The 23,623-nt window shown below is 43.8% G+C and overlaps 1 protein-coding gene across 12 annotated transcripts in view; it reads right to left on the reverse strand.

Annotated features, from left to right (window-relative positions):
• phldb1b (pleckstrin homology-like domain, family B, member 1b) overlaps nt 1-23,623 on the reverse strand; it is a 152,057-nt gene that overhangs the window by 43,009 nt on the left and 85,425 nt on the right. For all 12 annotated transcript variants that reach the window (XM_036149399.1, XM_036149401.1, XM_036149402.1 and 9 more), the window contains one exon: nt 10,763-12,264. In XM_036149399.1, coding sequence (XP_036005292.1) covers nt 10,763-12,264 — 1,502 coding nt within the window. The remainder of the gene's footprint in view (nt 1-10,762; nt 12,265-23,623) is intronic.

Raw genomic sequence — 23,623 nt, forward strand, 5'->3', positions numbered from 1 at the left:
GACCGCTTTCTCTACCGTTTGCTGAGACATGGCTGCAATAGAGTGCAAGACTTCTAGCAGCTAACAGGAAGGCTCAATGTGTTACTGCTGCCTTTATTATACATTTTACAGTGCCTTTCAAAACCAGGTTAAACTATGAGAAGGAGAAAATACTACGTAAAAGTAAAAAAATGTATGTTTAAATTTAAAAAATGTAATTTAAGGTGGAATGTAGGTGAAGTAAAGGTGAGGAGAATACTGCGATTTTAGCGATGCTCGCAGAACTAGCTGCAAGATGCTACTCACAGCTTAAAGTTTCCACTCATTCAATCATTTTGTTTTAAAATAGAAGAAAAACTTTTTACAGCATAAGCGTAAACATATAATGTAATAATCTATGGACGGCAAGGAGAAATCAGGATCAGTAATGATCAGCACGGGCTCGATTAAACTAATTATAGAGTTTGTGTTGTCCATAGAGCCAGTCTATTCAGGAATCTGTTTGTTTGGTCGATGCTGGCTATATTTTCCCATCATTTTTTTTTTTTTTATCAGATGCCTTTTTATCCTGTCTTTTGCTATGTATACTAAGAAGGCTCAGATAGAGACTTTCTATAAACAGCCACAGTACACACATCTGGCTTTTAAAAATGCATTGCTGCAACCACCAGGTTGTGGTAATGGACCAAGCTGTTTGCCAATGGGCACTCCAGCAGCTCAGGAAGACAGCTTGTACATCTAGGCTCTGAGAGACTCATCAAAGACAGATGAATGCAAAGCCAAAGACCCAGACTGCCTGGAGGGTCTGCGTAAATTGCCTGCTGGAGAACAGCTAGACCAGAACAGTCTAGATTTTAAAGCAAGCTCAAACACTGTCTTGGAAAAAGGCTGTCAAAGTGTTCAGTATTGCCAGGATCAACGGACATTTAAACTGACTGGTGTTTGAAACAACAGCTAAAAATATCTCATAATTTAAATAATTAAAGCCGTAGTCTATAGTAGAACAGCATCTCTGCTTGAATTACCTATTCCTGTATGGGTTTATACCAAAGCCCTGTAGTCCTTTATTTACCCAACGTCTCCTTAAATGCTCTGATTTCTTTGCCTTTTATAACAGAACAGGCCAAAAACACAAAAAAACACCTTCATGTAACCGGATGCCTATCTGCCGTGTGAATGTTTATACACACACACTCAGAACAGAGGATTTGCTCAATACGGATTTGTGCTCCGTCTTCATTAAAAGTTTTTACATCTTCAAGTCACAAACGAGCAAAATGTGCTGGAGTTATGATAAAGGTAGCAGCTTAAAATGAAACAGAAAAAGGATGCATCGTAAGAGCCACCCTATTCACAAACCCTTCATCTGGAGGGTTTATTGAAAAGAAGAATAAAAAATGTATGAATCTGATTTTTTTCAGGACTGGACCCATTGATCACAAATCAGAGACAGAATCTGATCAAATTCTGATGACTGGCTGACTGATGCCTCTCTGATTAATTCGCCTCAGGGTTAGATTGTTGTTATTTTTTGTATCTTGTGTCACCATTGCATCATATTTCCGGTTCTACATGTTGAAGAACAGAATTTCCCTAAAATGATATGCACCAACACCCTAAAATAAAAACAGAGATATGAAAAGCTAAATGCAAGCATGGTAGAACTGGCGCTGCAGAAGGACAATGACCCCCTCTAGTGGAGAGGACAGACAACAGCAGGCTGGAGAAAGCTGAAGCGTTGTCTGTTGGGTTTTCAGAAAGCAGGAAGTCAAGTTTCCAGGTGAGCCGACCGCCGTGCCGTTTCAGTGGACATGATGCGCCCTAATCTGGCCTTTGTTTTGTGATGGGGATGAGCTCACGGCATATTTGTTGGATCTGTCTCAGCAGCGGATTACTGAAGCTTTACTTTGGACGGCTACAAACAGATTTATTGCTGCCCCAGATAAGTGGCGACCGAGCCGGCTGCCTTGTGTCAGAGGAGAACCTTTTTTTTAAATTTAAAATCAGGTGATTTCTCAAAGTTTGCTGCTTTGTCCTTTTTCCAGGCACTAAATGGATATCTGCTTTATTCAGCAGGAACAAAGCTCCCACCTGTCTGCCAGCAGCCGATGCGGCACTGCAGGAGATGTCCGACAGGTTTGGGGGATATTTTTAGTCCTCCTGGGAGATGCTGATATATGCTTGCTGTGTCCCATTTAACAAGTTCAAAGGTATATTTGGTTTGCTGACCCTGCAGGATGATGCGGACCAGGCAGCAAACTCATCAACATTTTTGGCATCCTGTCAGCATGGGAAGTGAAGAAGTAAACATGAACGAGAGAGCAATCCATCTCTGGGGTCCTCTCTGAACTGACCTGAGATAAGCTGGACGTCTGACGCCCTGTGCCCACACGGCGTTAAAGTGTTTTTTTCTGTTTCTGTTAACACAACTACATGATAGCGTTTTAATTAGGATCTTTGTGCACAATGCACAGGTAAAAACACTGAAAACAATGGGATTTCCCTCTTTGACTTTGCTCTTTGAAACTCAACGATGTGCTGCGAGTGTAGAAACACCACTCTGTGCTGAAAAAGGCCCAAACACTAAATCTACTTCCTATGGACAGACGACGAGGTCCAGCCTAGAAAACCACCACTAGGGCTTCTAAACGGGCGACCTCCGTTTACGTGTGGCAGGGATTCCCCAAACACAGGCAGAGTTTCTTGGGCACACCAGAAGCGGGACCAGGGTCCATCCACTCTGGAAGCCGTTGCTGGAGTTGTGCCGTTGTCGGATGAAAGGTGTAGACGAACAGTAGTAAAGCTATGAATCGTTAGTTTTAACCAAAACCTGCTGTGTGCACAGGGCCTGGGAGGAATAAAAACAGTGTGAGGTAAGAAACAATCAGAACCCTTCACTGACCTCTTGCACTGACCAGAAGGCATGGCAACAACAGATTTCCATCTCTGCAGGACTCCCTGTTGAGTACATACCCCCCACTGTCCATCACAAAGGCATTAGAAATATGTGTGCAGTCAGCCCAGATCAAAATATAAATGACAAAGCAGCACTATGTCATCATTTACTATTCTGGGTTTAGAGAGAGCCCACCAACCCCCCCCAGCAGACACAAAGTGGTCAGAGCCAATGATTGAAGATGTCCCCTTTCATTAGAGCCGACGGTGGAATCTCACATGACATCACGGGAGAGATGAGGTCATCAGCAGTGGACACAAGCGATTCCTGACTCGGTCCCAGACAAAGCCTGCCGAGGCACTGCTCAGCTGCCAAGAGCGCCTGCTAGCATGGCGTCTGTCAGACGGCCGTGTGGGGAGACCAGAGCCAGGCTGGACTGCGCTCCAGATAGACACCGACGTTTCAAGGAAAAGATTCATTTAAGACTAAGAAATGCGGTTCAGTAGGCCTTAATCCTGGCTGTCCAGACGTCTGCCACATCTTTTTCAGTTCCTCTTGAACTAGTCAAACCCTAAAGGAACAGTGTGTAAATATTACTGATATCTAGAGGAAAAGATGGAGGAAGCAGTCGTCTGAAACACTGTCTTCTCACCGCTCACAAAACATTGCAATCTATCAAGGTTAAACAGCCCTACCACTCTACATGCCTTTGTTTCACATCACTGCACCCTCTTCAATATTTTCTACTTTTTAGGAAGGCTGGTTCATCACAGAATATGATCCGGCAATCTTGATGATTCCTAACCCATCATGATCCATTCTGATTTACCACATTTTTCTTTATTTTCTCCTTCTCCTTAAATGGGGGGTGGGGGGGGGGGGGTGACAGAGATCAGGGCTTCTTAAAAGGACTGGTATTGAGGGAACGCTGAGAGTGGGACACTGCACCCTCCAGAACGTCATTGGTGGGTGAGTGGAACATGAACACGGTAATGCTGAGGGTTTCCTGCTGGTGGTATAGGTGTTCTTTTGCTGCAAATATGTGGCAATGAATGACAGGGTGTGTCAGCCTGAAATGATCCTTAAATGCCCTTCATCAGCATGAGGAACAATTCCTGATCACATCCTTCTTAATGAGAAGGATCCAGCACCGCGGATTCTTCCACTTGACTAATATCCAGTGATGGACAACAATTAGACAACAAGTTCATCTTTAATAATCAAAGACATTATTTATTTACTGATGTGAAGCGGTGCCTTGACTTGCATGTTTAACTGGTTCTGCGACAAACTAATTCAAATTACTCCTATGTCAAATCAACTATTGAAATATGTTGAAACACAATAAATTTGTTCCGGACCCTAGTAGAGATTACCTCCTCCTCCATGTCAAACCTCTGCATGCTGCTGTATCTGTTGCTGCTTTGTTGCAGGAGTCACCGTGGCGTTCCCTGCGCCCACTAGTGGTGCAATGTCTGAAGTTGGCTTGCAAGTCAAATTGTACCTCTCAAATCAAAGCAAAATAATAAAAAAATCGTCTGAGAGACGGCTCAAATCTCAAAAAAACGTAACTCAAGGTACCATGTATAGCAACAAATTACTGTTGTAAAATCATGACTGCAAACAAAAGTTAACTTGGGAAAAGTTTGTCTTTTGCTTAACCTCACACATTGATCCAGTGCTTTTAGCCCACTCCCATTTGTCAATAATGAACCGTGTTGTAAATATTGTCTCTAGTGTCCCAGCCATGAGCAGTCATAAACTGTCTAAAGAAGCCACCGAACACTGTGAGAGAGCACACCAGAAAAAAGACGACATTTGAACAGCAATCAGCACTACTGTCTAGAAACATCAGTGTGTGTGTGTTCTCCCAGAGAATGTAGACGCTTACTTTCTCTGAGATGTCCACAAGATTTCCTCATACACAGATTTCCATGACAGAGGCTGAAGGCTCAAAAGTACAAAAAGAAACAACTTTGCTCTACTCCATTCAGCCTTCCTGTTATCCACAAAGTCTCGCTCTCTCTTTAAATGCAGCAGTTTGAAAGAACAGCTGACTTATCTCCATAGAAAGTATACTTTGCTTTAAATAGCTTCCTCACCTTTGTGCTTCACCCATCTTCATTTTTACACTTCTTTTTGGTACTGAGAACGTAACATGTTGACTTTTTTCCTTCTTGCAGGAGCAGAATAAAACTGAGCAGGCATTTCTGCTGTAAGATGTCCATCCTCCCTGGTGTCTGGCAGCTCCAGGTCAATTTGCTCCTTCTGCCAATCTAATTCAAAATCTCTGAGATCAGTATGAACCGACACCCTGTGGCAGACAGCTCTTTAAATTCCTAATGACAAAGTGGGGTGTAAAAAAAAAACTGCTTAAGTAGAAAACCCCTAGTGAAGCCAGCACTCAGAGGGAAATAACTCTGAGCCTCGGTCATGCAGTACCAGCTTTCACACTGAAGTGCTGTGATCACGGTGACCTGCTAGGTCTGCTGTTCTCAGCTGTGATGCATTCACTGATCAGTAAAAAAGAAAAAGGAAAAGATACTCTGATTTTAGAGTCAGAGACGAACAAGATGAAAATCGCCTGGTTTCAACCACCAGTCAGTTTCTCTGTGCATCTTAAACCTTTCAGGGTCTACAGTGTGTAGACCAACACAATTCCAGTCTGTCTGAATTTAATATTATCCATTATTCTAAATGTCATTTCCAAACCAAAGCCTGTGGGATAAAGTGACCAGCGCCTTATGAAAAGGTCCATTGGTGGTAGCTGAAGCTAAAGGCTGGCCCCTCAGAGGCCGACACTAAACAGCCACTAAACAGCCTAATCCTCATCTCTCTGTCGTTATCATGCTGTAAAAAACGTTGCATGAGGCTTGGTTCAAAGTTATGAAAAGCACTGCAAACAGAAATGCTGTTGAGAACGTTTTGGGAGTGTTTTCAGAAACAAAGTGGATTTAAGCTGCGCTGAATGGTCAAAGCCACTGCCGGCCTCCCACGCTGCCTCTGAACTGTTTACTCCCAACAAGGCTCTTTGGTTACATCAAGATGCGCTGCAGCTCACACAGCTTCGTGTTTTGCTACACGGCTGCGTGAACGAGGAGCACGCTCAGTGGGAGCAGCTTTATAAGACGCTCTTGGCTGAGCAATATTTCATGACAGTGAGTTAACTGCGCCCAGTTACAGGCCCTGCAGCTCCAGCCCTGCCTCCTCACAGAGCCTCCGAGTCTCAGCGTCTGAGAAGCCCATGGAGATCATAGGCTGCTGGAGAACCCAGCCTGGGAACCTTCACTGAGCCCCTCAATGCCCTCTTCACCCAGCATGCTTCTGTCCTTGACCCTGTATGTGCTCATCCAGTATCTAATGTCTATCCTGCATGTTAGACTGGTCCAAATGTTGGTGTGGGAGACCTCTCCATCAGTAGAGTTTAACTGTGTTACTTTAAGAGTGGAAGCCCCTTTTTTTTACTTCTTCTTCTGTGGTATTGTCTTTCAATTGTTTGCACCCCTTAGACCCTCCCCTTTTGTCATGTTGTCCTGCGGGAGAGGTGTGTGCTATTTATTTTTCATCTGAATATATCCAGTTTATTTATAGATTTATTAAGTTAATTTTTGTAATGTACTTCTATTTTGTGTAGGACTTGGAGCGGGCAGCCTATTACACGGTTGTTTTCTTGTATGTTGTTCTCAACAGGTACAATAAAATGGAGAAACTGTCCTTTTAAAGACAAACTGTGTCACGGCCTGATCACTTAATAAAACCAGCACCACGCAGAAAGGATCCGGATACACCAATACAGTGTTTTGCAGAACTTTAGGTTATTTTCTTGGGATTTTCTGTAACAGATCAACACCAACACAGGAAAACCTGAGAAACAGAAGGAAAATGAAGCTTGGTTTTGAATATGGTTTCCATGGAAATCACCAATGTGAATCATCACTCCAAGTACAGGTCCCATCTGAGCTCCAGGTTCCTAGAGACTACAGAGGTGTGCAACCAGCGGCTAATGAGCCATGTTAGCAGTTTTTCTGTGTTTTTAATGTCATTTCAACACAGAATGACAGTAAGGGTGAAAGAAATATTTACAGAAATGAGTTCTTTAATTAAATCATTTAACAAAGTTGGCATTTAGAAAAATGGGTGACGTTGCTTTCGTGGCTCCAGGCAAATGTTACTTAGAAGAAAAATGGCTGTGTGGGTTTTAAAGGTTTCTGACCCCTGGTCCACATGCAAAACGCTGAATGTTGGCAGCATCGTGCTGTGGGCATGCTTTTCCACAACAGGGCCTGAGAAGCCTGTGAGAGTTGATGGGAAGCTGGATGGAGCTAAATCAAGGTTACATAAAACGGTTTGGATCAAAGCTTGTGTTAGAACGGCCTACTCAAAGGCCAGACCTACATCCAGCTGAGAATCTGTGGCAAGACCTGAAACCGAAATGTTCAGATACTCACAATCCCATCTGAATGTGTGCGGCTGAACACAAATGTACATCACATTTTGGGATTTTAATTTGTAGCAAAAAAAAGAGCTACTTTGTGTTGATCAACCAGATAAAACCCAATAAGACGCGGTTGTTGGGGATTTTTTTGTCACAAAACATGGAGAGTTAAAGGAGCCTGAATACCTTCACAAAGTGCTTTAGGTCCCAGTGTGGAACCAGAAAGTCGTCATGCATATACTCAGAACTACTCAGAGTTTCCTTTCAGAACCAGAGAAATATTTTACAACCACAGATTGCGTCTGAGAGAAAATATCCATCTTATGCCTAAAGATAATCAAAGACATTGTTGTACTTTCTCTTTAGCTTTCCCCAAGAGGAAAGTCAAAGCTGAACGAGGGGACAGGTCTGACTGTTGTTTAGGGGTAAACATGGTGTGTGACTCCTGTCTTGTCCTGTCAGCCCACAGCCTTGCTGCCACGTCCCCACAGGAGGTGCCGGAACCTGACCCGGCACACAGAGACACACAGAGACACACAAGGACGCGTACAGACCTACAGGGACAGGGAGACCGAGGCCAAGCTCAGCCGTCTCTGCTCTGTTTTGTCCTGTTTAAAACGCCTACCCTCCAATTACAGGCGAGGCAACAACACCTTCTCACGCAGAAACAAACACACAGAAAAGCTTTCTTAAACGGACCTTTGTCTGCGTCGTTTCATTCAGCCTGGCAGACAAGTTCTACATGTTTACCAATTCTCACCTCGACCTCCAACTCGGTTCGGTTGAGGGGACAAAAACACTGAGGTTGCTATGGGCTCAGTGAGGCTCCACAACACTGTGTGTCAGCAGCAGTTTAGACAGACAGCAGCCAAGTCACTGACAGTTCACCCAGAGGGTTTAAGGGTGGAGTTACTCCTCCTTTCAAAAACAAGCGTAGAGATGCTGCAATCATCATGGTAGAGATTAGAGGATGAACAATAATCTGCAAGAAGGTCCAGACCATCTTAAGGTACTGGGACCTTTCAAAGGGCTCTGGAGGGAAAGATTAACAGTCTGTATTCAATAATAAATCATTTCTGGTGCGTGTCTGCTCAGGAAATAAAAGACCTTTTTGCTAATTGCTAATCTGCGCTGGATTTTCTGTGTCTTCTTGTGAAGAGTCAGAATGAAGCCTGGAGGGAATCCTCTGGATGTAGATTTAGGCCCAGTGCACTTGACAACACAGTGTTTCTACTATAAGCGTTTCTAGTTTCTACCAGTGTCTGAAATTAACTTCCTTATTCACCGACCAAGTTGGCTGGTAGATGTAAAAATCAACCAGCCAACATTAAAAATGTTAATTCTGACTGGCTCCTGCTAAATATCTCCACGTAATCCCGCTACGTAATTAGCCTGAGCTAAACGCTAGTTGTTAGCAAGCGGACATGACGTAGCTGCCGTTGTTCTCGCGTCACATGTGCGAGTTCCTGTGTACGTTTGTTGTCATATGAGCTAAAAGAAGCACCCACCCAAATGACTGAAAAACACGACTTATTTGGTGCAAATATTTACTCGTCCTGTGTCAGCTAGCCCTCTGAAATTTACTCTTGAAACAGAAAATCTACTCACATTTGGCGTCTGGCAAGTGTTAATTTCAGACCCTAGTTTCTACTAAACTATGTCATTTTTATTGTCATTGTAGTGCATACAATGAAAATAAAAATCATCTAGCTTGTATCAGACCCCCTGAAATCCAATTTTCATTTCTCTGTTTGGGTTTACCCATGATTTACTAAAGTAAACATTAGTTGACCAAATATTAGTATCATAATGTTAAGGTATAAAATCCCAGATGCTCAACAGAGAAATAACCCAAATTTCATCGGATTGGTAAAGTAATGAAACATTTCTTAAAGCTCTTTTAAAGCTCTATCAGGTACTTCTGATGCTTTTCATGAGAGTAAAACAAAAGGTGATTGGATATTAGCATCCAAAAATTGTAAACCTACCTACTATACATACATATTCATCTCAAAACACATGGCTTTACCATTGCACATTATCAGATACAGCTAAAGGCTCTTCAGTAAACATGAATGCTGCAATGCTAAAGGTCTTTAGGCTAACGCTAGCTTGTATCCATTCTGTTTTGATACGACTCATTGATTATTTAGCTTGCAACATGTTCTTGTGGTTTCAGGTTATCACGTTCAAATGTTGTCCATTCTTAAAAACTAGTGTCACAATGGTGTGTTAGTTCCCACAGACATGGCGCATTAATAGAAGTAGGGTTAGGGATGCACCAAAATGAAAATGTGGACGATATCGATATCCAATATTAACATTACGGTTATGTCAGATAACCAATTGTGTGTGTGTGACACGTGCGTGCGTGTGTGTGTGTGTGTACACATTTAGGCTTCTGTGATGGTCAATTTTTTTAGAATTCTGTACCAACTGAAAACTACACTAACTAAATTTTTTAATATCGGTTATAGTCTAGACTTACACACTGCTTTTTATATGTCTTCTTTCGACACCGTGAAAAACAATCACACTGCTGACATTGCATTGCTGCCTTATTTAAAAAACCCACAATCCTAGCTGTGACACTACACTGTCACATGACTGAACAAAAATTGCATGACCAACCCCCTCCCCTCCCCCACTTGAAACACTGGCACAATGGGAACCTTAAAGGAAATAACCATCGGTTGCTAATAAGTTTTACTCATTGAACCGATATGTTAAAAAATGACATCATGCACCCCTAAATAGTGTGGACCGAGGTATTCAGAATGCTGTGTAACAGGATTGTTTTCTCCAGAGTGACACCTTGTGTTCAGAAGAGTGCAGTGAGTGCAACTCTCAGCTGTAAACAATCAGTTCACCATAATGACGCAACTTCCCCAGTGCACAGTGAATAAATAGCTAAACCTGTCACCACAGACGTAACTTCTATAAACAAGGAAACTGTTACTGACGAGCCTCCAAGACGGCCAGACGGCGTTACGTCAGTTCAAAGATAGTGAGTGTTTTCTGCGACATGGGGATCCTAGCGCTCTGTTTATAGACCACATCACGCTGTCTCTGCTTCCACTGATTGTCAGTATCAACATGATAATGATGATCAGTGAAATCCTTCTCAGTCTGATATTTTCCTATCGTTTGATTCTTCAACATACCGTCAGCAAAGAGCACAGATCAGACAAAATGTCACTAAATGCATACATTTTTGTATAGATTAACTGCAAATACCCCACCTACCAGAGTGTGCCTGAATCAACTGATGTTCAGAGTCTTGATCAAGCACATCTTTAAAAGATGGAAGATTTTCCAGAGGGGCTCTGATCTACAATAAACTCGGCAAATCCTTCTTCTTAAACCTTTAAGTGTGTTCATCATTTAAATCAATATGTGCATTCTGTTATGAGCACTGATTAACAACCTCTTGCTCTGGGCTTTAAACTCACCAGCCTCTCCATCTCCTGCTCCCTGAGCCGCTCCTCTCTCTGTCGCCGGTGGTACTCCAGCAGTTCATCTTCGTTGTCGCTGATCTCTGTGATGCTGTTCTTCCTCTCTCGCATTCCTGGGTGGGGCCTCCCTAAGGACATTTTCCTCTGGGTCCTGGGGCTGGCTACTGGCGATGAGCCAGGCAGGGAGCCCAGACTGAACGCAGGTGATAAGGAATTCCCAAAGCTAGTCTTGCGTATCCCTGCACCACTGCTGCCCTCCATCATCATGAACGTCGGGGACGGACTGCGAACTCGCATCCCTCTGCTACAAGACGGTTCCTCTGACGCAGATCCGGTTTTGCGCCGCAGCCTCGGACTCTCTGGTACCATCCTGCCGAGACACGAGGGGCTGTCTGGAGTCCTCAGTGTGGAAATTGTTCCTGGGAGGGCCCCTGGAAGGACTGGGACCCCTCTCCGAGCTAATGAAGGACTCAGTGGTGGCAGCTCTCTCATACTGCTGCCCCCTGCACTTCCCCCGTTCAATTCCAAGTTCCTCCGTGCCAACCGGGGGCTTTCAGGGGGCTGGAGTGACCGTGGATGCTGCTGGAGAGGAGATCCTTGGATAACGTGAACAATGGGATCGAGGGGAGGCTGGAAAGCCTTACTAGACTGTGAAAGCTGCCAGGAGGGGCTGGAATTCAGGGAGTGATCGGCTAAGATGGTTTGCTCTTTGAAGGGACTGGCAGGCCTTTCCTGGAGCACCGTGGCGGTCTTGGTCCTGGGACTAGAGGGCGATGGTGATGGACAGGTCGGGAATTTGGGGGTGACTCTGGGGCTGGTTGGCACAATGTTTTTACTGCTGAGAGATTCACTAGAAGAAACAAGAGGTGTCTGTCGAGGGCTCTCAGAGCCACCTTGACTCATTCCCCTCCGGCTTGGCTTGGGGCTTGGAGGGGTCTCGGTTAAGACGTTCCTCGGCAGCCTGGGGCTTTCCTGAATCTTCTGGCCCACCCCAGTGCTGCTGAAATTAGGCAGTATGGTCCTTGGCAGGGGTACAGGTGGGGGCTGGGAGCTGAAGTTGTAGCTAGAAGAGCGTATAGGCACAGGTGGCAGAGAAGAACTCTGGTCCTGGAGTCCTCCACCAGGTGATGGGCTGGTAAAGCTCCCGCTGCTGGCAGCTGAGGGGGAGGAAAGGGGGGAGAAAGGAGGAGAGGTATTTTCATAGCTGGACCCCACTGACATGGCCCCTGGACTGGTGGGAGGGGATAGTAAATACCTCCCCCCTCCATTGACCATAGGGGACAAGGGGGAGTGGTGCATGGACTGCCCTCCAGGGGGCTTTTTAGCCTCAGAGGAGGAGGGCTCGGGGTCATCCATGACTAAGGAATCCATAATCTCCTGGAGGTCCTTCTCAATGGAGCTGACAATCGCACTGTGCTCAGACTGGACTCTGTCTCCATGAGCTGCGGGAGACTGGGATGAATTGGCCTGGTGATTCCCATTGACCAAACTCTCAGTGTCTGAATGGGAGAGAAGACACAGAAAAACCGTGGTAAATGTGTGAGAAGTATTATATATATATATATATATATATATATATATATATATATATATATATATATATATCACAAATAATCACATTTCAAGTCAGCTTATATATAGGAATTATAATTTAAATCATCAATTCAACAAAAGTGGCTTATTTCACTGACATACTTTTACAAATCTGTGAAATAAAATAAAAAAGCATTAGATGGGCTGTGCTTGATGTGACAAGCAAGTTTTTGACATCTGGTTAAAATAGCATCACTGTGACCCAGTGACTGTTCACTGTAAAGCATTTGCAGTGCAAGGCAGAGGTTCATATGGAAGGAGTCTTGCAGCTGCTGTCACGTTTCGAGCAGTGTCTGTCCTAAGCGCTGTTAACTTTTCTCTATCATCCTTTCTTGTGAGACAGCCTGGATGCGCTGTGAACATGCCTCTGCATAACGGTGCTCCATAGACTTACTACCCACAGGAGTGCAGGCACCAGCTGGTATAAAGTAAGCCGTGACAAGCAAACCGTTCTCATTGCTAGCAAAAGTCCGAGAAGCACATGAGAGAGCGACATATGGCGCTTTCTCTAACAGGCTTTGCTTCGTTGCTTTCTGGTTTGTGGGCAGCGTCTCTGGTTTGGACATTACGGCTTGTCTTGCAGGTAAATGATGAGCGGAGTGTTTTTTTTTTCTTTCCCCAGTCGTTAGCTTGATGAGGAAACGGACGTGTAAACAGCATTGAAAAAGGTTCCTCTTTAAATGACTAGTTGTGTTATTTTATGCCATAAAAGTAAAAAATTAAGGCAAATAGAATACATATAGAAGTTGTTTTCTCCAATTATAACGACGTCACTTGAATGCTGCGCAGGGGACATGAAGCAGTGGGAGCTGTTAATATTTTTTTTTTTTTTTTTTAAAACACAGCTATGCCATCACACATGTATTAACATTGTCAGTGCCATTCCTTATGATCTGACAAAATGAGCATGACAACAACTATCGGCCCCATAGATTATTGTCCACACCAAGTATTTATACAAAAAGTTATACTGTATGTGTTAGGCATTAGAAGTTGGTGTATGCCCAGATTGTACCTAATCGACTGAGTGCAGATCATGTTGAGTAACCCAGGAAGGACATATATGAGGACATGACCAGAGAGACCGGCCAGGGACACTGGACAGGCATCAGGGGAAAGCATAATTATCGTGTGGCCCCGAGAGTAACAGAGCACAGGCCGGCTAATCTGATCCTAACTGGTGGCTCTCTGTAATGTCAGCGTAGTAGATTATTACAACAGGAACACACGGCCCCGTGGGAGATCCACCAGCAATGCCCCGAGGCGCGGAGCAGAGCGCAGATCAATGTTAAATGAAATCTGCTCAAATGCACTTGTTGCCCTTTGAAAAGGCAACATGAGGAGAGCTGCTACATCCAATCATCAGGGCAATCACGCATTAGTAATTAAAATATTCATGTGGCATGCTGGAGCTCCTTTTGTTACCCATCTCACTTTGATCAGACACATCTGTAGTCCGTTGGGAGCCATCCGAGAAGCACTTGCTTTTCACATGTTTTTGTGCGGAACTACCTTAAGGTTTTTTAGTTCAGACATAAAACTAAAGTTTCTCTTCTTCAGACAGTCCTTTGGGTTAGGACTAATGTGCAGCATTTGGGGGTAATGGATGCTAGGCATACCGAAGTCTCACAGCATGATAACCTGGAGTAACAACGCCACAGTTTCATAGCAATTACACAGAACGTTAAAGGTCATAGCAGCAACTTTTTCATCAAAACGCTTAATGTTTCTAACATAATACAGCCACAGAACATCGTTAGTGGTGCAGAATAAAAGTATAAATTTTACTGAAAAATAAATATATTGTATATAAATAATGGTTTTATAAAGTTTAACAGGTCCAAAATATATAAATAATAATTATGATGCCAATGTCAGTTTGAAAGGATTCTACACCCATAGAAACAGTAGGTAGAAGTCACGTGAGACGGAGCTCAGGCATTGCCTGATTGCAGTAGTTCTGTGACAGCGCTGAAAAATGGCTTCTTCTCTGCCATACATTTCTCAGATTCAAGTGGAGCAAAAAAGAAGCAAAATGAGATTGAACACTGGTCAAGTCTTTGGTGTTGGAGCCGACTTAAGGAAGCAAAGGGGCTCAGAAGTCACACAAAGGTTGCTGCTTTCCTTCTGGACAGGTAAGTTAACTGTTAGCTAATGCTGACCTAACGGACATCTCAACCAGCTGGCAAACCAGTGTAATTGAAGGTTGGAACAAGAAAGGGCCAGCCCGAGTGTGCCACCTACTGGTCAGGAGGAGTTATACTTGTAGCTATCTCATTTAAGGTTATAGTTGGCAATCCTGCTCAGAAACACTTTTTGTTATACTGGGTAAAACAATATGTATTCAGAAAAAGGAGGTTAAAAAATGAGATGTTCTTGAGAGCTGCAGAACTGTAAAAACTCAATCCTTGCCTTTCGGTCGGAAAGGCGGGGATTTGTCAGAGTTCTGTAACTGTTGTCACTCTCCTCTGTTCCTCAAGTTCCAGGGGTATCTCCTTATCTATTGGTTGTCCTACATGCCAATCGTTCTGACACACTCACATGTAACGCCAGTGTGCGTGAACGTTCCTTGTTAGTTACACTTGCTGGCTGTGCATGCACACTTCTAGTGTTTTTTTTATCCAGTTAAATTAGCAGTTAGCTTAGCAGTTAGCTTAGAAGTTAGCTTAGAAGTTAGCTTAGAAGTTAGCTTAGAAGTTAGCTTAGAAGTTAGCTTAGAAGTTAGCTTAGAAGTTAGCTTAGAAGTTAGCTGTTCACTGTTGCTCCGACGCTCTCACTGTATACTTTGAACATGGCTGAAAGACACAAGAAGCAAACCGCGTACACGTTTCTAAGAAGAAGAGGAAGACCTCAGTAGAAAGAAAGAAAAACCAGAGCGGATTTGGGAGATTTTTTTCCCGCAATCCCCCTGAGGAGCGGAAGAGCAAGGTAAGACGGTCTTGCGCATGCGCAGTCCCTTCAGAAAGGGACTTGAGGAAACTTCCAGAAAAATCAGCAACTCTCCCTTTAAAGAAAAATGCAAAACATGAGCTGACTGCTTCAATTAAAACCAAAAAGCAACAGTTACATGCTGCAGGAATTATAAAACTTTCTGATTACAGTTGAAATGTATGTTATCTATAGCATTTATAATACAAAACCTGGAGCAACTATATAAATAATTAAGCCGTTTTTAAGTGCTGGCTCAATACTAGATCTCTGTGCTCAAAAATTAGTTACTAATTAAAGGAATGTGATTTACTTTTTGGAGGGTTTTGTACAGTGACTAGATTTAAAAAAAAAAAAAAAAAAAAAAAAAAGCTGCAACAAAGTAAAAGAGCTGGCTGAAGCTTCCCCAGCAGTAACATCTGTGTTACCATCAGTGAGTCTGGGGCTGATGTTTGAGGCCCAGTCGGTAGGAAGGTGATGATTACACAGTGTTCCCTAAAAGCAGCTTTCCATTTGCCATCACAGGTCGCAGTTATAACCGATTCCAACGATAACGGAAAGCTCCCCAAAACATCAGCCGCTACGTGTTTTTTCCATTCCTCTGAACAACTTGGCCGAGGCTTACTGCCATGGTTCTAGTCTGAGAAAAAAAAAAAAAAACATGTCTGATTTACCTGAAGATGAACAGGTTGTTGTTGGTTTTGTTTAGTGTTCGATTTTTTTTTTTTTAGATTTACTGCTTTAGAAACTACAAAGAATTTCTCTTTTGGAAAAAGGAAGCTGAATGACTTTTTGCTTCGAGGCAGAATGCCGCACGTCGCCGTTTTTAACGGGAACATTTATATTCTACAGTAACAAACATGATATTTTTGCTGTAGAAAGGAGCTTTTACAAGTCATGTAACAGACTGATACCAACCACTAAAAAAAAAGGGTAGATCATTCCTCAGATATTGCTGGTCGGAAAAGCTGTTCACGGCAAAAACTAAGAACTCTGACAAATTTCTGTGAGAATTAAAGGACATAAATTAGCTCAGGTTTCAGCTGTCTAAACCACTATAGTTATCTTTAGTTTTTGACCTATATACCAGATCTTAGAGTCATTTAAAAGGTATTCAACTGCTCTTTCCGATTGAGGGCTGTTGCTAGCCCTGCTTCCTTGCAGTAAGAAGGTCCTGGGTTCAAATCCCAGCCTGGGGTCTTTCAGCATGGAGTCAACCTGTTCAACCTGTCCAGCTCAACCAATGACCGCTCTAGACTCACCCTGCACGGATTGGCAGGTGTATACCAGGGATGGTTGGATCTTTCAGATAAAACTGTCTGTTTCTGACAAGCAGCTCCCTGACTGCCTGGTGAAAAGGGCCTGACGTCTGTTTTGTGTCTTGATGATGTCACACAGACAGCTGTAAATGTAGAAGCAGGAGAGAAAAGGCTGTTCTCCGGCTACACAGCCAGATCAGAGCCCACCACAGCGTCGCTTCAGCCTTCCAGCCGTCCGGCTGCCACGGCGGTCCGGTGGAGCCGCCACGGCCCGTTTCTACGTCCCTGTCACGTCGTTCACTGGCTGCACACAGCGAACCGACGCGGTGCCTCTGCACGACGGGGATCGCTTGGTGACAACACCTGAAAGCGGCAAGAAAAGCCCGAGCCATTACGTCATAGGGTTCGGCTCGCTGATTACACCTGGGACCAATGACAACGCGCCAAACTTCACGTAAAAAAAAAAAAAAAAAAAAAAAAAAATAGGCATTCAGTATCAGCAGCATCAGCTCAGGCTGCGGGCCGTGGAGGCAGAGGCTGGACGCCGCGGACACCAGACGTTTTCCACGGAGGGAGCAGCAGAACCCGCGGGCTGGTCCACGTGTACCGATCCAGCGATGACATTCGGTGCCCAGACTGATGCACCGTACCAGGACCACAACAAACGCGCCAGTCCGGCTGGCTGTTAACGGAGTTCGGGGTGAGACGGTTCCCTACGACCCGCGTCGCTCAAATCTCTGGCGTTTAGCTGCACACATCTACTCACATGGAGGGATGCAACCGTCAGGCCGGGTTCAGAGCGCGCCCCGCATCCCGCGGACACGCCGGTACCGGTACCGGAGCGGTGACGGAGCCCCGCCGGGCCAGGCTCCACGCAGACCGAGGGAGATCCGGGGATTCTCCGCCGAGGTTGGGGTGCTGAGCGCCGCTGCTCTGACTGCCTGGTAACAAGCTGGCCCAAATAGGACGGAGCTTCCGCTTCCGACTTTCAAAATAAATCACCACCTGTGTTGAACTTCAATAAGCGGTTGGATGTTCCTCGGCGTCAGCGGAACAGAACCAAGTCAGAACACAAGATTTAAGGATCAAACGCATAAATTAAATGCTGAGATGGATCAGCTGACAATAAAAAGCGAATCTTACCAACCTCAGCTTTTATTTTGAAAACAAATATATTTACTTCCGGTGTGGTGGCTTAACTTGACAGCCCTGAGTTTACAGAGTCACGGTAGAGATAGCCGTGCTTGGCCATCGGTGTTTATATCTATCTTTATAACTAGCATGAAACTTGGACAGTGGTGTATGACGCTGAGCAGCAGAGCATTAATGCTACATATTCAGGCTTCATAAGGTTTATTACCACTGAAATACTACAAGTGACGAGAAAAAGGCTGGAAAGAACAAAGATCAGATTTTCGAGTGAGAAATCTGTTATGGAGAACTGAATTAATATCATTGTGATCATTTAGGACCGAAATAAAAGTTTTCATTTTGTAATTCAAAGCAAAAAGGGTCAGGATGAGTGCTCAGCTTTCTCAAAACTCAAATTCAAATTTTTCCCTGAGCAAAGAAATCCTAACCTGACAACAGCCAGCTGCATGTATCGCTCCGCCTAGCTCCACTCACATACATCTGGGACACGGCTGATTGAAAGTGATTTCCCCAACCAAATTTTTGGTCTGGCCAATCAGGACGCAGGGCGGGTGTTTCATGGATGTGACGTAGTGGAGAAGCCACCGTGAGGTTCCAACAACAATGGCGGCTCGCATCGAGGAAGCAAGCGTTAGCATTGATGCTGCTATTTCTTCCGTGTTGTCCAATCTACCTAATATTGTTTCATTAAAAGAACATCAGAGAACGCCTCTGAAGGCTTTTGTTGGTGGAAACCATGTTTTCGCCCTTCCCCCGACCGGATTTGGCAAGTTTTGTTTTCCGGGACGCGGACGCGCCTCGGAGCGGTTAGCGCGAACCATGTTAGGAGGCCTTTAGTCCTCAACGCGGTCGGCCCGGGATCGACTCTGACCCGCGGCGCTTTGCCGCCTGTCTTCCCCCCTCCTTCTGTCAGCTCACTGTCAATAAAAGGTGTGCCACTACAGTGTTTCCCGCAGCAATTTGCTTATGCGAGGCGGACCGACTCGCGGAGCGGGGGGGGGAGACACGTTTTCCGCGGACCGGCTCGCGGAGCGGGGGTGGACGACACGTTTTCCGCGGCCGCCTCGCCAAGATAGCGCTGCGGGAAACCCTGCACTAGAGCCGCAAACACATAAAAAAAAAAAAAAAAAAAAAAGTTGTTTTTTTTCCGCCGTCGGTCTCATCAGCGTCACGGGTTAGCTTCGGTGTGAGTGGTTGAAATAGCACGTCGATAAAGATGACAGACAAGTGGCTTATCCAATCATATGCAAGGAGTTTTGATAAGGCCCAGCCTTCAGTAAAGGCAATGCCTATGGCGAGGTCCCAGATGTATGTGAGTGGAGCTAGGCGGAGCGATACATACAGCTGGCTGTTGTCAGGTTAAAGAAATCCCACGTCAAGCAATAATTTTTGTCAATAATATCAATTCAAGAAAGCAATTATTTCTAAACATCTTATCATTTCCCTCTAAATACCCATACAGGTTAGAGTTTTCTACACTTTTCAGGGAGATTATGCTCCTAAATTAAACAGATTTATGTATTATTATAGGGGTAGTGGTGGCGTTATAGTTAGAACAGGGTGCCTGCTTCCTGGGAAAGCTGCAAGTTCTCAGGTTCAAATCCCACAGATTGCCGATCTAGGTCCCTGAGCAAGACCCTTATTCCCAGAATGCTCCCCGGGCGCTGCACAGAGGCAGCCCGTCGCTCCCCGAGGGATGGGCTAAATGCAGAATGTACAAAACAAGCAATGACGAATAAAGATTTAAGTCACTTTGCACATACTTCACAGGTTTGCACCTTCACAGTGCACCGTTTAAATCAGCAACGCTTGCACAGTATCATCTGCTAACGTTACATGTGTTCAGATTTGTTTGTATTGTAAACATCATCAATATGTCCATCCTGGGATACCAGGAACTGACCTTCAGATGCTGTCCTTAAACAGCATCAAAACCACCACCGCTAAGAAACCTTTAACGAAAAGCTCAAGCAGCACAGACTGGGCCAGTAGGGGGGGGGTTGGGGGCATACGCCAAAGAGGAGAAAGACTGACTTGAGCTGGAAGATTAAAAATAGTCTCTGAAAAAAGAGCCTGTAATCCTAGCCACAGGCCACTTCCAGCGCACAAAGCGTCTACTGGTCGGTGAGAGAGACGCGGAAATTATAATCGATTTATTTTTTAATGAGAGGGTTTTTTTATTGTTTTTTTTTGTAATTAGCCAGGCAAGATTATTGTAGCTGAGATAGAACATATTTCCATTAAGCTGTCTTGTAGAAATGTGTGTGTAGACAAAGACACGAGGCTCACCCTGGGGGAATTAGTGGACCTGGTGGAGGATGGAAGGCAGATGACATGACTGTTCACCTGGATAACAGAACGGACCAGAAATGCAACAACAGGACCCCTACAGTCCTCTGTAAAGGTATTAAGTCATATTTTCTTACAGTTTGTCACATCACAATACACATCATCAGCATAACGGTGAAAAGCCTTAGGGCTTTTACCTTTTTTTTTTTTCTAATACAAATCTGAAAAGTGCATCCATTTGCATTTATTCCCTGTGAGTTATACATTTTTAGAACCACGTTTTGCTAAAGTGACAGCCGCATCTCTTTAGGGGTATGTTTAGGGGCTGTGATGCCGCGCGTCCTGTGACCGCCTGCTTGAAGCAGCTCAGCATAGACATTATATATGTACAGAACGTCTATGCAGCTCAGCGCATCAAGCTCAGCATCGCATATAAAACAGTTCAATGACAAGATTTCTTGACGCTGAACAGTTCATATGTGGTGGTAACAATTAAGCGGACTTATGTGGGGGGCCGTAAGTCTCCTTTAAACTTCCTGGTTCCAGAGTCTACATGATGCTGTGTGTTCACCAACGTTCCCTAACAAACCTCTGAGGCCACAAACAACAGATAGATTTATACAAAGATGAAATTACACACATATTTGCATTCCTCTTTACTAATCAGTTAATTCTGAGGATAATTGGTTGTGCCGGATTTTGTTTAGGCGTTTCACAATTGACTGCGCTGGAAAAAAGTTTTTTTTTTATTTAAAAAAAAAGCTTTTTTTTTCTTCTCTGTTTTCTCTGTTGTGGTCTAGCACATAAAAAACACGTCGACGTTTGGAGCTGCAAAATTATGAAATCAATAAAGATCAAGGGATGCGAATACTTTTGCAAGGTACTGTGTAAGAACATACTTAGCTTGTTGAGGGATTAGGGCCCCAGACAGAGAGGGGTAGGTTGTTTTTTTTCTTGCCCTTCCCCAGATTTGTGCTTTGAGAGAATCAGTTTCAGAGGCTTACTGATAATTCCTCTGACTTTATTTTTTGTCTGCTCTGATGTATGGTGTCAACTATGAGAGCTTCTATAGAGCGGTGGGTTCCATCTCAAATCATGTTCAGGCAACTGGCTAAAATGCAGGTGGACTTCAATCAAGTTGCAGAAACATCTAAAGGAGGACCAGGGGAAACAGGAAGCAAGTGAGTTCAAGTAGATGACGTAATAAATTAGCAACGTCTCAAATCAACTTCAAGTTGCCATTATAGGATCTTGTGTGTATAATTCTGAGAGAAAAATGAATTTAACTCAATTTAGAATGAGGCTCAAACACAACAAAATGTTGAAAACGTAAAGCACTTTGAATACTTTGGATGCACTGCATGTGATGGAGAGTCCACTTCTCCTAAATATACTTTGTTCAACGGCTCTAATAAACAGGACAGGCTCATAAATAAGGCTGGCTCTGGGCCAAAGTGTTCTGGCGTTAAAAAGAAGAATCCTTCTCAACATAAAGGGCAGTACAACATTTCAGAGCTGGATGATTAAACAGTGCCAGCATTTAGCCTGGTAAAAAAAAAAAAAGGACATTCCTGTTCATGGGGACTTTTTCACCATCTGTGTGGTCAAATAGTCTTTCTTGTTTAGTGAAGTTCCTCACTGAGTGAAATGACCTGGAAGTACATCAATGCCAGCCTTGATAGAAACTCTTTGGATGCTTTAAATGCCACAGTAAGGAGCTTCAGGGCTGCCTTTGTCATCTCCTTGGGCTTAAAAAACACTGGACCATCTTTATAAAGAGGACAGGAAAGCGTTCAGTCCCCCAGGTAGTTCCAGCTATAGAACTTCAAGTTTCTTCTTCAATGACGATGTCCTGAAGAATGCTGTCTGCTGTTTAAGTTTTAGGCTTTTTCAACAGGGTTGAGGACGTACTAAATCTGATATTGGTTAACAAAACAAACAGTAAGCATAAAAAAACTTAAAATGTACATATAAAATCCTCCTTTTTAAAGTTTTTCTCAAATAATTGAATCCTTTCAGCCATTTTCTGTTTTACTGACTGATGAGCCTGCTCTGTGTGTCTGAGATTATGAGTCCAACCAAAACAGAAATGTCACTGAGTAGGGCTATGCCATGTCCAAATATAGCTTCCAACACAGCCCGGGTCTAAACTGCATTCAGCAGAGTGAAAAGTGCACAGATGATTTCACCACACTGACTCAGTGTGAGAACAGGGTGCTCAAAGAGCAGGGGGTATATGACAGATGACAACAAGACAACGGTAGGTGTGCAGGGATGGCTCAGAACTGTTTCATTCAGAAAAAAAAAACTCTATAGTTTATTTATTTACAGTTTTAAACAGATGCAAGATGCCCTGTTAATCTGTAATCCTGCTACAGACACAATTGTAGAGGACTACTTTGTCATTCAAATATTCCTGGTAGTAATTATGTTAGATGCTCCAGCATTTTCAATTTAAAAGAAGCTGTAAGAAAAGTAAGAAAAGTGTATACCTCATACCTCATGGAGGAGCCCAGGGGCCTATCCTTGGGTTTGCATTATTCTCTACAACTCTCTCATCCTCTGCTTTATTTTAAAGATTTTTTTTCCATAGCCAAAGAGATGATAATCAGTTTGATCTTAGAAAGTAATTTTAACTAATGTTAAGTTATGAAATTTCTGAAATAAGGCTTCTTTAAACCCAAATACTTTTGATCATTATATCATTTTGAAAGGATGATTGATTATTTGATTACATCTCAAACTAAACATCGCAAGTCTTTGTATTTTGCAGTAACCCATCTACCTCTTTAACCTGGCCAGCCAGACTGATAATGTGCAGCCACTGCTTCCATAAGCCAATCACCGTATCAAATTAAAACACAAGCAGCAGCAAGTTACGCTGGTCAAGGCACTTCCTGCTGTTCTTTCAAAGTTGAAATTGGGGATTATTAGAAAAACAGATGTGATAGCAGCAGCTACGCGTGTGCCCTCCTGTGCTGCCATGTTTATGCTGGTTCAGCTTTGGGCTCGCCAGCTATTGCTTTTGTGTGTCTGCCTTACACCGTAATACTGCAACCTGATTAGCCTGAACGGTTTTTGGTTCGGTCACATGCAGTTGAAGCAGAAGCAGGGCAAGATGGATGTGTTTGTGAAAACACAAATGCTGCGAGAATTCATCTTGCAGGCAAGGTTTCTGCCTCTGAGATTCCAGTTGGCATCCTGCAGGATGTGCTTGTGTCCCCTGAAGTTGCTTCACTTCACAGGCCACATGCTTCGCTATGACCCATGAACCTTAAAATGAGCCAGTTCCTACATGTCTATCTGACCTCCTTAGGGCTATGTGTCCTCCAGGTCATTCAGATCTGATAACTAAGAGTGTAGTCTCAGGTCTCATGGCTCAAGAGCTCCAAGTATGAAAACGGCCCCCTGACTTTCCCTCTGGTGCTTACGGGGTTGCCACCATGGCCTGGCCGTTAAGGCTTGATTAAGCATTCAAGAGGTCTCCAGCAAGCTTTTAGGAATGCAGTAAATTACACTGTGTGAGAAAACAAGATTTAAAGTTGTTTTTTTTTTTAGCACTGTGGAAATACAGCGATATGCTAACTGTGGCTAGCAGCTAGCAACGTTAACGTTAGCATCTGCTATTGAGTCAGGT

The sequence above is a fragment of the Fundulus heteroclitus genome, chromosome 18, assembly GCF_011125445.2.
Source record: "Fundulus heteroclitus isolate FHET01 chromosome 18, MU-UCD_Fhet_4.1, whole genome shotgun sequence".
In the NCBI taxonomy this organism is placed as follows: Eukaryota; Metazoa; Chordata; class Actinopteri; order Cyprinodontiformes; family Fundulidae; genus Fundulus; species Fundulus heteroclitus.